This window comes from Schistocerca cancellata, chromosome 4, assembly GCF_023864275.1.
Source record: "Schistocerca cancellata isolate TAMUIC-IGC-003103 chromosome 4, iqSchCanc2.1, whole genome shotgun sequence".
Taxonomy (NCBI): domain Eukaryota; kingdom Metazoa; phylum Arthropoda; class Insecta; order Orthoptera; family Acrididae; genus Schistocerca; species Schistocerca cancellata.
The window spans coordinates 132869030-132884147 of NC_064629.1; the positions used below are offsets into that span (position 1 = coordinate 132869030).

At 46.3% G+C, this 15118-nt stretch overlaps 1 protein-coding gene across 1 annotated transcript in view; it reads left to right on the forward strand.

Annotated features, from left to right (window-relative positions):
- The window catches only part of LOC126183924 (dystrophin-like), a gene marked incomplete at its 5' end in the record, with an annotated part of 303215 nt that overhangs the window by 215940 nt on the left and 72157 nt on the right, over window positions 1–15118 (forward strand). Inside the window, one exon of the mRNA XM_049926270.1 lies at window positions 6891–7057. Within this exon, the coding sequence (XP_049782227.1) occupies window positions 6891–7057 (167 nt within the window). The remainder of the gene's footprint in view (window positions 1–6890; window positions 7058–15118) is intronic.

Sequence of the window (15118 nt, forward strand, 5' to 3'; positions counted from 1 at the left end):
CACTCTGACCACGCCTCATGGAACGCAGGTGACCACTCAGAATGACATCGTCCGCACATTCGTCGAGCACTACCGTCGTACTTATAGTGATGACGACGCTGAAACTGCAGCAGACGACTCCATTTTGAATTACGTCACGCGCACCCTCCCCCACACGGAGGCGGATGCTTTGACAGTGGCGGTCACGCTAGACGAAGTCAACAACGCAATCGCCAAGGGGGCAGTCAACAGATCGCCCGGCATTGACGGCTTACCGATTGAGTTTTACCGTACCTTTCGGGACCTCATGGCCCCACGGTGGACGACTATGTATCAAGAACTGATAACATCTGACCAAGCAATCCCACCCGCCTTTGCTGAGGGCATCATTATACCAGTCCACAAACCCGCCCGTGGTTCGATGGTCACGAGTTACAGACCGCTCACCCTCCTCAATGCCGATTACAAGATTTTCGCGCGCTTACTGGCAATGCGGCTCCGAACTACACTCCCTCATATCCTCTCGCCAGAGCAAACGACGCCTGGCGGACAGATTAACATACAGACTGCCACAGGGGAATGCCGCGACTTAATTGCGATAGCGGCGGCCTGCAGGCTCCGGGCAGCGGTCGTCGCTATAGACTTCGACAGCGCCTTCGATAAAGTGCGTCATCGTTTCCTGTTTTCGGTGGCAGCCCGAATGGCCATCCCCCCTCCGTTTCTCGACGTCATCCGGCGTCTTTACGACAGTGCCAGTTCACGTGTCCAAGTCAATGGACGTATAGCAGGGCCGGTACCTATCTGCCGTTCGATACGGCAGGGGTGCCCCCTCTCTACCCTCCTGTATGCTATTGCCCTTGAGCCACTTATTGGAGGCTTGACGACCAAGCTCTCTGGCCTCACCCTACGCCAACACACTTTTCGCTGTCGGGCATATGCTGATGACCTCCTCCTCCTCATTCGCTCCGGCTCTGAGATTCGGGATGTCCTCGAATTGATTACCCGTTATGGGGCTGCCGCTGGCAGTGCCATGAATATCGCCAAATCTTCTGCAATGCACATTGGACGAGGCCTCCAGGAGGGTGAAGTTGCACCACTGCCGCTTGTGATGACTTTCCGGTACCTGGGCATTACCTTTACCACCACGGTCACATGCACGGCGGCAACGAATTTCCGTCGCCTGTTACACGTCATCCGCAACGACGTCCGCCAGAACCTCTTGCGCCGTCAGGACACACTTCAACGGGTTGCGTTTATTAATCTTTATGTGGCATCAAAATTAGTTCACATCGCGCAAGTTCTCCCTCTGCCAACTGCAATTGGGCGCAACCTTCAGGCGGCTTTTGGCTATTATCTCACGGCTGGTTCACTGTTCAAAGTCCGTTATGAGACACTTACCCTGCCCTCACGGTATGGTGGCGTCGGGGTCGTCAATGTCCGTATGCGAGCTGCAGCCTTGTACATGAGTACCATGAGAAAACAGTGGATGGGCCAGGGTACATCTCTAACACGCAGCTTGCTTGAGGTCCTCCTACCTGCTTCCACCTCACCACCGGTGTCTGTCGGCCATATCGTGCCTCATTTGTCCCATATTTCGACCTTTTTCGTCGACTACAGTTACATACATACCAGTCTCCCAGATACACGCCCACCTCGGACTAAGGATTTTTACAGCCTGTTGCTGCGCTGTGTTCCCCGGAATGTGATGGAGACCAAACACCCCTCCATCCAGTGGCCCATAGTGTGGACTACCGTCCACCAGCCCTTCCTCCCTACGAACGTCCGGGCACTGTGGTATCACATAGTAAACAGGAAATTTGCCACGAAGCAGCGCCTGCTCAACATTGGCTTGTCAGAATCCCCTCTTTGTCTCCTTTGCCAGCAACTGGACACTGATGAACACCGTCTGACATGCGCCTCATCGCGAGATGTATGGCGCTTCGTGCAGCAAATCATTGCCTGCTGTCTCCGGGTGCCACCAGACACAGTCGAGCCTCGAATGTTTCTATACCCAGAGGACCGACATTTTCCCGCCGCCAAATGTCATGCTATTACGTGGGTCAAAGGGTGGGCGGTCGCATACCTCTTTCATGAGGGACCTAAATCCCGCCTCGACTTCTGGACCTATTTACGAACAGCCCATGCAGCTCTCGAAAACACGCCACGTTACCGAACATTATTTGCTAACTATCTTCGAGCGGTCTTTGTTAGACCTCCACTGAGTTGGGGGGTGCCTGGCACAGAGGGCACCCACCCCTCCTCCCCCGGCGGTGTCTGAGTTTCAACCGCCGACGATCTATTCTACTTCTGACCTCCGCGGATGGGAGAGCGCGTCGCAGATTGCGCGGATTTTATTTCTTTTTGCTTTTCCTTTTTCCTTTCTTTTTCTTTACCCAGAATTTATATTTCATTTTCTCTTTCGCATATGTGTTCCCATAATTTCATGCTATTAGTGAATCTTACAAAAACACACGCAAATAAATAAATAACAAAGCCTTCCACTACTGTTGATTCCTGTTTCTCCCACTTCCCTAAGCACCACAGGCTCGGTGGTGGTGAGGGGGACACTGTGGCCAGGCCTCAGTTTTCGACCCCTGCCCACTTTGCCCCCCAAGCCCCCACCGGTCCATAAAAAAAAAAAAAAAAAAAAAAAAAAAAAAAAAAAAAAAAAAAGTTGGTAGAGCACTTGCCCGCGAAAGGCAAAGGTCCCGAGTTCGAGTCTCGGTCGGGCACACAGTTTTAATCTGCCAGGAAGTTTCATATCAGCGCACACTCCGCTGCAGAGTGAAAATCTCATTCTGGAAACATCCCCCAGGCTGTGGCTAAGCCATGTCTCCGCAATATCCTTTCTTTCAGGAGTGCTAGTTCTGCAAGTTTCGCAGGAGAGCTTCTGTAAAGTTTGGAAGGTAGGAGACGAGGTACTGGCAGAAGTAAAGCTGTGAGTACCGGACGTGAGTCGTGCTTCGGTAGCTCAGTTGGTAGAGCACTTGCCCGCGAAAGGCAAAGGTCCCGAGTTCGAGTCTCGGTCGGGCACACAGTTTTAATCTGCCAGGAAGTTTCATATCAGCGCACACTCCGCTGCAGAGTGAAAATCTCATTCTGGAAACATCCCCCAGGCTGTGGCTAAGCCATGTCTCCGCAATATCCTTTCTTTCAGGAGTGCTAGTTCTGCAAGTTTCGCAGGAGAGCTTCTGTAAAGTTTGGAAGGTAGGAGACGAGGTACTGGCAGAAGTAAAGCTGTGAGTACCGGACGTGAGTCGTGCTTCGGTAGCTCAGTTGGTAGAGCACTTGCCCGCGAAAGGCAAAGGTCCCGAGTTCGAGTCTCGGTCGGGCACACAGTTTTAATCTGCCAGGAAGTTTCATATCAGCGCACACTCCGCTGCAGAGTGAAAATCTCATTCTGGAATCATCTTCATTGAAAATCCTCAAACCAGGGTGTTCTTCTGAAGAAGACGTTTTTTATAAACATCGAAAACATGGTCAAGGGGTTTGAATAAACGGTCCATTTTGCAACTGATTGCCTGTTTTTGTTTCTTCCACATGAAACAAATTCTTTCAGTATTTTTGTATGTGTCATTTAAAGAAATGTCGATAAGTAATTTAATGAATCTCTATTGGATGCTAAAACTGTGTGCGGCGCCTGGATTAGTTCCCGGATGCATGCTCCCACCCTGCGGAAAGGAGAGCAGCCGGCAACATGTAGAAGCTCCGAGTTGGTCCGCGAGGAGTGGATATGCTCAGACGGCTATCAGAACTCTACTGTAGGGGTCCGCGGTCGAATCCCAACCTGGCACACAGTTTCATTTCAACAGCATATACACTCCGCTAGTACTTTAAAAAATATATATATGGAGCTATTTTTTTCGTTACCTTCCATGTTCTCAAGATGTCTTTGCTCTTTAAGATTTATTTATAGAATTATTCCTTCATTACACAAACATTAAAAAATTTTTTTTTAACTATTAAAATATTCTAAAAATCTTCTGGTGCCCGCATTAGTTCTAGTAGTTCCTTTACCACAGGATCATACACAACCAGTTTCACGACGATTTAATGGTATCCTCATGTTTAAACAAATAACTGATTTATCACTGATTCGTTAAAAATACACGGTCTTCCAACGTTCGGAGGCGTTCGAATTGCGAGAACAGGCTAAATTGGACGGTTACAAGATAACGCGCCAAAAATTCCAGTGGTTAGCAGGGGCGGCAAGTGCACACGAGCACTGCGAGCCGCGGGTATGAGCAACACCGACTCAAAGGCAGGCCTCGGCGCTTGTTGGTGACGTCACGTCAGCTAGGCACGGCCAACGCCAGGTCTGTTGTAGGCATACTCATAATGGTGGTGTCCCCCTCTCTGACACAGGAAAATTTGAAACTATTGGCGATAGTTGACCAACACACATTGTTCTGAGAGATTTCTGCAATCAATTAATTGTGCAATTCATTACACTTCTAAATAAATAGTGTACTCCTGAACTTAAATTTCAACCTGTTTTAAGGATTGACATACAAAAACAACTTCATGGTCCAGCAGCAACAGAATTCGTGCTTCTTTACCTTATTTGTAAATCTCAGGAAGTTAAGTTTGTACACGGTTGCTTTTACAAGAAACTGTTAACATATTGGTGCTCTTCTTTAGGTATCTTGGTTGACTATGGGGTGAGGAGCTCTGAATGTTAATGAAATATCTTGCGATTTTACACGTTTGGGGATGGGGTGGGGGACAGAAGAAGAGGCAAAAGAGAGTTACTTGTTTTATCAAATAAAATTTTTTATCTTATAAAGTTTCTCCTTTCAGTTGCAAGAGGGGAATATTTATCTTTTCTAATGTGCATGTTGAAAAAAGTTTAAGCCCAGCAGTATTTACGATGTATGAAGCTATTTTGTTTCCTGTTTAGAATTCCTTTCGTTGAAAACGACTGTAATCTAATGACTGGCAACAGTTGGACATTTACACATGTAAATTAGTTCGCATTTCCAGTGACGATGTCAAACGAAAATAAATAAATAAATAAAAGAAACGAATTCATTGTAAGGGGGTCGGGGTAAGTTTCGATAACAAAATGGATCAAGTAAATATAGTTACTTGAATGTAAAATTTCCGAAGCTTGCAATGGGGCAAAGCATCTTCTCATATTGATCTACGTTTGTTTCGACAGGATTCAGTAATACAGAACTATGATCTTCATTTGTAGCTTTACGATAGTAGAAAATCTTTCATCTAAATAAGACTGCAGAATCCAAAAAAATACCAAACATTTTGTCCAAAAATAAGAGATTTATAGTGATAAGCACGCCTAGGCGTTTCTGCCTGCAACAGACCTGGCGTTCGCCGTGCCTAGCTGACGTGACGTCACCAACAAGCGCCGAGGCCTTCCTTTCAGTCGGTGTTGGTATGAGCCAGTAGTACTTCTTCTTGGCCGCTTCTCTCGGGCGCACTGCGCGCCGGCGGTTTCAGTGACACTTTCAACTGTGCTGTTTGGAGGCCTGCCCTTCCTTCTTCACAGATAGTCACGTCTCCACCATGGGGCTTTCGTGGGCATTTGTAGATTTTTGCCGGCCTGTGTGGCCGAGCGGTTCTAGGCGCTTCAGTCTGGAACCGCACGCCCGCTACGGTCGCAGGTTCTAATCCTGCATCGGCCATAGATGTGTGTGATGTCCTTAGGTTAGTTAGGTTTAAGTAGTTCTAAGTTCTAGGGGACAGATGACCTCAGATGTTAAATCCCATAGTGCTCAGAGCCATTCGCCCCCCCCCCCCTTTTTTTGTCGATTTTTCATCACCGCTCCATACTCGCGGCTCGCATTGTTCGTGTACACTGCCTGCGCCTGATAACTATTGGAATTTTTGGAAGGAAGAAAGATTGGGTTTAACGTGCCTTCAACATCGAGGTCATTAGAGACAGAGCACAAGCTCGGATTGTGTCAAGGAAGGTGAAGGAAATCGGCCGTACCCTTTCAACGCAACCATCCCGGCATTGCCTGTAGAGATTTAGCTAAATCACGGAAAATCTAAATCTGGATGGTCCGACACAGATTTGAACCGTTGCCCTCCAGAATACGAGTCCAGTTTGCTATCCACTGCGCCACCTCCCTCGGTTTGGAATTTTTGATGGTTCAAATGGCTCTGAGGACCATGTGACTTAACTTCTGAGGTCATCAGTCCCCTAGAACTTAGAACTACTTAAACCTAACTAACCTAAGGACATCACATACATCCATGCCCGAGGCAGGATTCGAACCTGCGACCGTAGCGGTCGCGCGGTTCCAGACTGAAGTGCCTGGAACCGCTCGGCCACTTCGGCCGGCGGAATTTTTGATATTACGTCTTGTATTCATCCAATTCAGGCGGTTCTGGCAATACGAACGCCACCAGGACTCTGAGAGACAGTGTATTTTTAACGAACCAATGTTAAATTAGCTTTATGCATACACCGTAGGATGCGATTAAACCGTCGCGAAACCGGTTGTGTACGATCCTGTAATAAAGGAACTAGTAACAGCTCATGCGGCTACCAAAACTTTTTTAGAAGTTTCTCATAGTTTTCTGTATTTTTAAAAAATATTTCTATATAGGCTGTGGATTCCCAAACCGTAAAATCATCTCTCTCATCATTATCTTCGGTGTTCTCGAGTCGCCTTTGATCCTTACGAATTCGTAATCGTCCCCTGCGAAGGCACGTAAAACCGACGATTAAACAGCCTAGATCCTGCCCTTGCTACCAGGCACACCCTTCCCTTAAGCAGATAAAAGGCTCGAGAAAGAAACAATATAACACAACCATTGCATTAAGTAGAAGTTGGCGACATGCTTTTTAAACGAGACGTTTATAACTAGCTATTTTGACTGAATGACATAAATGAAAATGCAGACATGTGGAGCAGCATTTTTAGGTTTTGGGTGTGTTGCAGCGGGCCGCGAGCTGGACGGCGACTCCCGCGGCTATCGCAGCGCGGAGGAGCAGGCGCGCGAGCTGACTCGCAGCATCCGCAGGGAGGTGAACAAGCTGTCCGACAAGTGGAACGCGCTCATCGACCGCTCGGACCAGTGGCAGCGGAAGCTCGACGACAGCCTGGCGGTGAGTGCCCCTGCCCCGTTCCCTGCCAACACTCTCCTGCCATCCTGTCGATATGCCAATGTCTCCCGCATTACTCGTTGACCTAGAGCCCGTACCACTCTGTGCTGGTAGCACTGCCGTCATCTGCGAAGAGATGGCGACGCCTGTCCCGGCCGACGCTTCCGGCGAAGTGGTCCGCTCCGCGTGCCAATTGCGCCCCTTTCTGGAACGCGATGAGGCGTAGAGAAGTTTCTTCGTGTATTGTGCTGGCACCGACGCTAGCTGGACCGAGGCGCCAATACTCTCCGCTTCTCGCATTCGATGCTGGCCACTTCGCGAGATTGGCAGAGCCGCCAGGCGTGTATTTTAAATTGTCGCTGCTGCTTCCTTCCTCACACGAGAGCCGCAGTGGCATAGTAGAGTGAAATCGCGCTACAGCGCCACTGCCACACGCAGTATGGCGTTTCCAGTCCGTCTATTGCGCCTCGACCAGTATAGGCTCTTTGCTCTTGCAATAGCAATTGATTCTAAACAATGAAAAGTGTGAAGTTGTCCACACGAGTACCAAAATCCGCTAAATTTCGGTTTCACGATAAATCACACAAATGTAAAGGCTGTAAATTCAACTACATACGTAGGGATTGAAATTACGAATAACTTAAGTTAGAACGCTCACATAGCTAATGTTGAGGATAAAACAAACCAAAGATTACGATTTATTTTCAGACCACTGAAAAACGCGACAGGTCTACTAAAGAGACTGCCTACAGTACGCTGGTACGTCCTGTTCTGGAGTACTGCTGTGTCGTGTGCGATCTGCGTCAGACAGGATGGACGGAAGACATCGAAAAAGTTCAAAGAAGGGCATCTCATTTTGTACTATCACGAAATAGGGGAGAAAGCGCCACGGAAATGATACACGAATTCCGATGGCAGTCATTAAAACAAAGGCGTTTTTCGTCGCGGCAGGATCTTCTCATGAAATTTCAATCACCAACTTTCTCCTCATAGTGGCACCCTACTGTATAGGGAGGAATTAGCATCCTAATAAAATAAGAGAAATCAAAGCTCGCACAGGAATATTTAACTATTCGTTTTCCCGCGCGGTTTTTGAGAGTGGAACGGTAGAGAAAAAGCTTGAAGGTAGTTCGACGAACCTTCTGCCAGGATCTTAATTGTGAATGGCAGAGTAGTGATGTAGATGTCAAAACCGAGGCTTGGCGTACCTACTAATCGTGAAGGCACATTTTAACCAGTGAAATTCAGGCAATTTTAAACAACGAAGGGAAAAAATGTCCCCTTTCGGTACTGTAGAACCCGAGTGGTCACGGATCGGTGTCACCCACAGTCTAGACAGAGGAAGGAATAAATTCGTCCATAACCAACTGTACAAACCCGTTTAATAACGAGCTGCACAGTTTTACTCTTCTTCTACTGACTGAATACGGTCGGTCGTGGTAATGGCCGTTCGGGAGAGAAAGCTCACGATCTTCCTACACATCCTTTGCACCCAGCTGTGTTCTTCACTTCTAATTAAGATAATCACAAAATATCTTCACTTGGCGGGCTTCCTGTCAGCTGTACAGATCGTTGGTTTTCTTCGTTTTGTAGTTCCACGTTTCATATTCACTGTAGAGCGTCGGGTATCGTTACCAAACGACCAAAAACAACTCGGAAAGCCTTGGCCAATACTAGGAGATCTTTACTATAATATTGCTTTCGATATTGCAGTGCCTTGTTGTTAACAAGAATGATGCTGTGATTCTTTGGACATGGAGACACGCCCGAAGGAGCAGGCAGCGCGGCAACTACAGCCGTTATTAAATACAGGAAATGTATTCGCAGTTGAGAATACGAACCACGATCAACTGTACAGGGGAATGACGTCAGTGTAAATTTGTGTCGAACCGGGACTCGAACCGGGATTTCCCGTTTTAAGCGAGTGGTCGCCTTAAGCGCTTTGACTATCCGAACACAACTCACGGCTAGACCTAAACGTCCATATGTCGTCGTCCTTGCGTCAGAAGCTGTACTCGTACACACATTATGTAATTCTCGTATGGGGGGGGGGGACATTTTAATTGAAAGTCGCTGGCTGGTATATTCGGTTAAATACGATATTGCATTGACCTCAAACGCCGCCCAACGTGTGCCGTAAGTTGTTCGGAGCTATGCAGCCCATTTTATTCTCCAGTATAAAGATTACCAAAGAGACTGAACATTTTTTTTTGTCCGCATCGGTAGCGACGGAATGCCATGCCAAGGGGCCCGTTTTCGATTCCCGGCTGAGTTGGAGATTTTCTCCGCTCCAGGGCTGGGTGTTGTGCTGCCTTCATCATCATCATCATCATCATCTCATCCCCATCGACGCGCAAGTCGCCGAAGTGGCGTCAACTAAAAAGACTTGCACCAGGTGACCGGTCTACCCGACGGGAGGCCCTGGCCACACGACAATATATTTCATTTCACTTCTCTTAAAAATTAGCATTGAATTTGGAATCAATAAAAATGGCTCTGAGCACTATGCGACTTAACTTCTGAGGTCATCAGTCGCCTAGAACTGAGAACTAATTAAACCTAACTAACCTAAGGACATCACACACATCCATGCCCGAGGCAGGATTCGAATTTGCGACCGTAACGGTCGCTCGGCTCCAGACCGTAGCGCCTAGAACCGCACGGCCACTCCGGCCAGCTTTGGAATCAGCAGTTGTTCAAGTACTTTGCTAATTGAGGCCAAATGAGTGTAGGTGTCATTTGTTTGATTTAAAGAACTATGATCTATACGAATATATAAAGGGGAGATGTTGCTAGCAAAAATCTCGAAAAGTTCTTGGTCGATTTGCTTTTGATTTTTACACGCAACTCTAATAAACATTCGCATTGACATAGGCTACATAATTTTACACAATCTATAGGCTTTCTGTTAAAACTCACTGCGAGAAAAGAAAATATTGTACTGTGCTGTGAAAGTGGGCGGTTTCGTTTCCTTTTTCGCTGGCGACTTTAACAGAAGACCTCTATACTACGAAAGATGGATTGGCGTATGATTCGAATACTATTAGGCAATATGAATCGTCAAAACTCTGTAATATCACCCGTTCCCAGATTAAAACTAGGCGAAACAATGTCACCTAAGCTACTATCCTCATAAATCGAGCATCGTGAGAGGTCTTCCTCATACACCGTACACTACTGATCCCGACCGATTTATCCATTCAATTTAAGCAAATTAGAGTTTCCGAGCACGACTCACTGCGAAACACTAACTTCCATATGTCGTCCCTGCGTAGCAACCTGCACTCCTACACATATTATGTCATTCCCGTACGGAGGAGGACATTTTAACTGAACGTCGCTGCCTGATATCGTCGTCTGCCATGTTAAGAAGACCGACGCAATGTTTCATCGGACATGCGTGCATCAGCTACGTAATGTGTATAAGAGAACAGGTTGTGACGGAGGAACAACGTTATATGGAAGTTTGGGTCTGGCCGTGAATCGTGTACGGATAACAGAAGTGATTAAGGCAACTTTTCGCTTATACTGGGAATTTCGGGTTCGAGTCCCTGTCCGACACAAGTTTTCATTGTCGTCATTCCCTTATATAGCTGATGATTGTTACACATTTCATTTATTTTATATATCATTGCTTTCTTACAGATGTGATATTGTCTTTGCAAGGTAAAACATTTTCATATAGCATTAGTGCAGACCGATCGTTTTGCTACATTTTTTCCTCGAATGGAACAAGTCTGAAGTCAAAAGCACTTGACCTTAAACGCCGCCCAACGTGCAGATTTCGTAACGCAAGTATTTCAGTTAAGAGTAGGAAACGGCGTGTTGCAAAGAGAGAGAAAGAATGATGAATACCAAAGGGACTGAACATTTCTTCGTAAAAATTATAATTGAATTTGGACACAACGGTCGTACGAGTACTTTGCTAATTGGGGCCAAATGACTATAGGTGTCATCTATTTGATTTTCAGAACTATTATCTGTATGAATATATAAAGGGGGAAATCTATTAGCAAAAATCTCGAAAAGTTATTGGTCGATTTACTTCTGATTTTTACACGGTACTCTAATACACATTCGGATAGACATAGGCTACATATGTGCTGCTGCTTTACACAGTGTCTTTCCATAATATGTTAATCTCGGTAGAATTCTCCTGACAAGTCGCTTTCTGTTCTCCCACATACAACAGACTTTATTTCTTCCTTTCAATTCACTTCGCTTCGTGGCGTAACTAATAGACTATTAAACGATGTTCATCACATTCTTGTATTTACACTCATTATTCGCAGACTCGATCGAAAATCATGTTAGTAACCGTTAGGTACATCTATCTGAGCCCGAAGCGCGCATCCGTCATTTTTTGCTACGCGCCATCTACGGATGGAGTAAACATGTGAGCAAAAGAAATTTGTGCCACCTAGGGTACCCTCCACGAAGTGAAGAATGTTGCGCATGTAGATAAATCTCGTGATTCATTGTCAGAGTATGTTAGATACAGTGTAAACACTGAAACAATACGTACAACTTCACTTCGCTATAACTTTACGGCTTATTTCAAAACGTAGTGGCAGATGTTCTTCAGTTGGTTCCATTCATGTCTCTTGTGGCGTATCAGCAGCTCATCTTTTAATTAACTTAGATGTTATCGTCCGCCAGTGATATAGAACGGCGAGAAGATAGTAAAAATATGCGAGCTTATCTCGGATGTCCTAAATTACTCGTTTGGCGGGTGTTCCACGTGCAGTAACGGCATCACTTTGGTAGCAAACAATAAGAGTGATGTTAATAAGCCGGCCGTGTGGCCGAGCGGTTCTAGGCGCTGCAGTCCGAAACCGCGCTGCTGCTACGGTCGAAGGTTGGAATCCTGCATCGGGCATGGATGTGTGTGTTGTCCTTAGGTTAGTTAGGTTTAAGTAATTCTAAGTCTAGGGGACTGACGACCTTCTCAGATGTTAAGTCCCATAGTGCTTAGTGCCATTTCAACCATTTGATGTTACTATTCAGAAGTCCTAAAAATGTTTCTTTTTGTTTCGTTTCGTTTTGGCTCCCTTGCCTCCCTGCTTATTTTGACGAAGTTGAATGTTACACTACTGGGCATTAAAATTGCTACACCAAGAATAAATGCAGATGATAAACGGGTATTCAGTGGACAAATATATTATACTAGAACTGACATGTGATAACATTTTCACGCAATCTGGGTGCATAGATCCTGAGGAATCAGTACCCAGAACAACCACTTCGGGCCGTAATAACGGCCTTGGTACGCCTGGGCATTGAATCAAACAGAGCTTGGATGCCGATGCAGCTTCAACACGATACCACAGTTCATCAAGAGTAGTGACTGGCGTATTGTGACGAGCCAGTTGCTCGGCCACCATTTACCAGACGTTTTCAATTGGTGAGAGGTCTGGAGAATGTGCTGGCCAGGGCAGCAGACGAACATTTTCTGTATCAAGAAAGGCCCGTACTGGTCCTGCAATATGCGGTCGTGCATTATCCTGCTGAAATGTAGGGTTTCGCAGGGATCGAATGAAGGGTAGAGGCACGGGTAGTAACACATCTGAAATGTAACGTCTACTGTTCAAAGTGCCGTCAATGCGAACAAGAGGTGACAGAGTCGTGTAACCAATGGCACCCCATACCATCACGCCAGGTGATACACCAGTATGGCGATGACGAATACACGCTTCCAATGTGCGTTCACCACGATGTCGCCAAACACGGATGCGACCATCATGATGCTGTAAACAGAACCTGGATTCATCCGAAAAAATGACGTTTTGCCATTGGTGCTCCCAGTTTCGTCGTTGAGTACACCATCGCAGGCGCTCCTGTCTGTGATGCAGCGTCAAGGGTAACCGCATCCATGGTCTCCGAGCTGATAGTCCATGCTGCTGCAAACGTTGTCGAACTGTTCGTGCAGATGGTTGTTGTCTTGAAAACGTCCCCATCTGTTGACTCAGGGATCGAGACGTTGCTGTACGATCCGTTACAGCCATGCGGATAAGATGCCTGTCATCTCGACTGCTAGTGATACGAGGCCGTTGGGATCCAGCACGGCGTTCCGTATTACCCTCCTGAACCCACCGATTCCATATTCTGCGAACAGTCATTGGATCTCGACCAACGCGAGCAGCAATGTCGCGATACGATAAACCGCAATCGTGATAGGCTACAATCCGACGTTTATCAAAGTCGGAAACGTGATGGTACGCCTTTCTCCTCCTTACACGAGGCATCACAACAACGTTTCAGCAGGCAACGCCGGTCAACTGCTGTTCGTGTATGTGAAATCGGTTGGAAACATTCCTCATGTCAGCACGTTGTAGGTGTCGCCACCGGCGCCAACCTTGTGTGAATGCTCTGAAAAGCTGATCATTTGCATATCACAGCATCTTCTTCCTGTCGGTTAAATTTCGAGCCTGTAGCACGTCCTCTTCGTGGTGTAGAAATTTTAATGGTCAGTAATGTAGTTTCTGTACTATACTTAACAGTTCTTTTTAGGTATGGACTAAGTTTCATAGCGCTACAGGGGTTGGACAAAAATATGGAAACACCCTGAGAAAAGCATGTTTGATCAAAGTCACAATGCAGACGAAAGTGTGTGTGTTGAGTGATGGTGACAGACGGCCATTGAACAGCATTGTGGCGGAAAATTAGAGGAAGACAGCAGCAAAAGTCAGTGCAGAACTGAATGTCATACTCGCGAGCCTTGTCAGCAACAAAACGAGACGAAGGGCGCTGCGTAAGCTGGCAGTTGGAACTCCAAAATTACTCGTCAGTAATGCACCTACATCTACATAATTAATAATCTCTAACGTTCCACTTTCGAACAGCGCGCAGGAAAAACGAGTACTTGCATCTTTCCGTGCGCACTCTGATTTCTCTTATTTTATTACAGTGATAGTTTCTTCCTGTGTAGGTGGTCGCCAAGAAAATATTTTCACATTCGGAGGAGAATTTTGGTGATGGAAATTTCACGGTAACACCGTGCTACAACGAAAATGCCTTTGTTTTAACGATTGCCACCACAACTCGTGCATCGTATCCGGTACACTCTCACCTCTATTTCGCAACAGTACAAAGCGAGTTGCCTTTCTTCGAATTTTTTCGACGCCCTCCGTCACTCCTAGCTGATGCGGATCTCACACCGCACAGCAGTACTCCAGATGAGGGCGTAGGCAGTCTAGTAGATTTGTTGTATCTTCTAAGTGTTCCGCCAATACAATACAGCCTTCAGTTCGCCTTCCCCACAACATTACCTATGTGATCGTTCCTTCTAGTACTCATGTGGGTGACGTCACACTTTTCATTATTTAGACTCAGTTGCGAGTTTTCGCACCATACAGATATCTTGTCTAAATCAGTTTGCAATTGATTTTGATCATCTGGTGACTTTAGGAGAAGGCAAATGACAGCATTATCTGCAAACATTGTAAGAGGGCTGATCAGATTGTGTCTTAAATCGTTTATATAGACTAGGAACAGCAGAGGGCCTATAGCACTTAGGGAACGCCAGGTATCATTTCTGTCTACAAATACCCGTAACAGGAAAACTTAGTGCCGGAGCCATAAAACGTGGAGTATGGAGCAATGGAAGAAATTCATTTTGTCGGATGAGTGTTGTTGTACGCTGCTTCCTATTTGTGGCCGAGTTTACGTCACGGGAGTGAAATATGGCATGGGTTCGGTGATGATTTCGGCAGTCATATCGTGGTATTCCGTGTGCCCCATGAGTACTCTCTAAAATCACGTTACTGCCAAGGATTATGTGACCATTTTGACTGATCAGACCCATTCCATAGTACAATGTTTGTTGATCAGCGTTGATGATGTGTTCCAAATCGACAGGGCCCCTGTTCACATAGCTCCAGGACTGGTTTTGTGAATACAAGGGTGAACTGTCGCATCTCCCCTGTTTAAACGTTCCATTTACAAAGTATACTTGTTTCAGTATCTCAGTTGATGCAAAAGTTAGGTGTATTAAACATGCGAGGAAATTAAGTGCTCCAATGCCAACTACCGCTAGGGAAAAATATCATTTTGATATCTCGAACG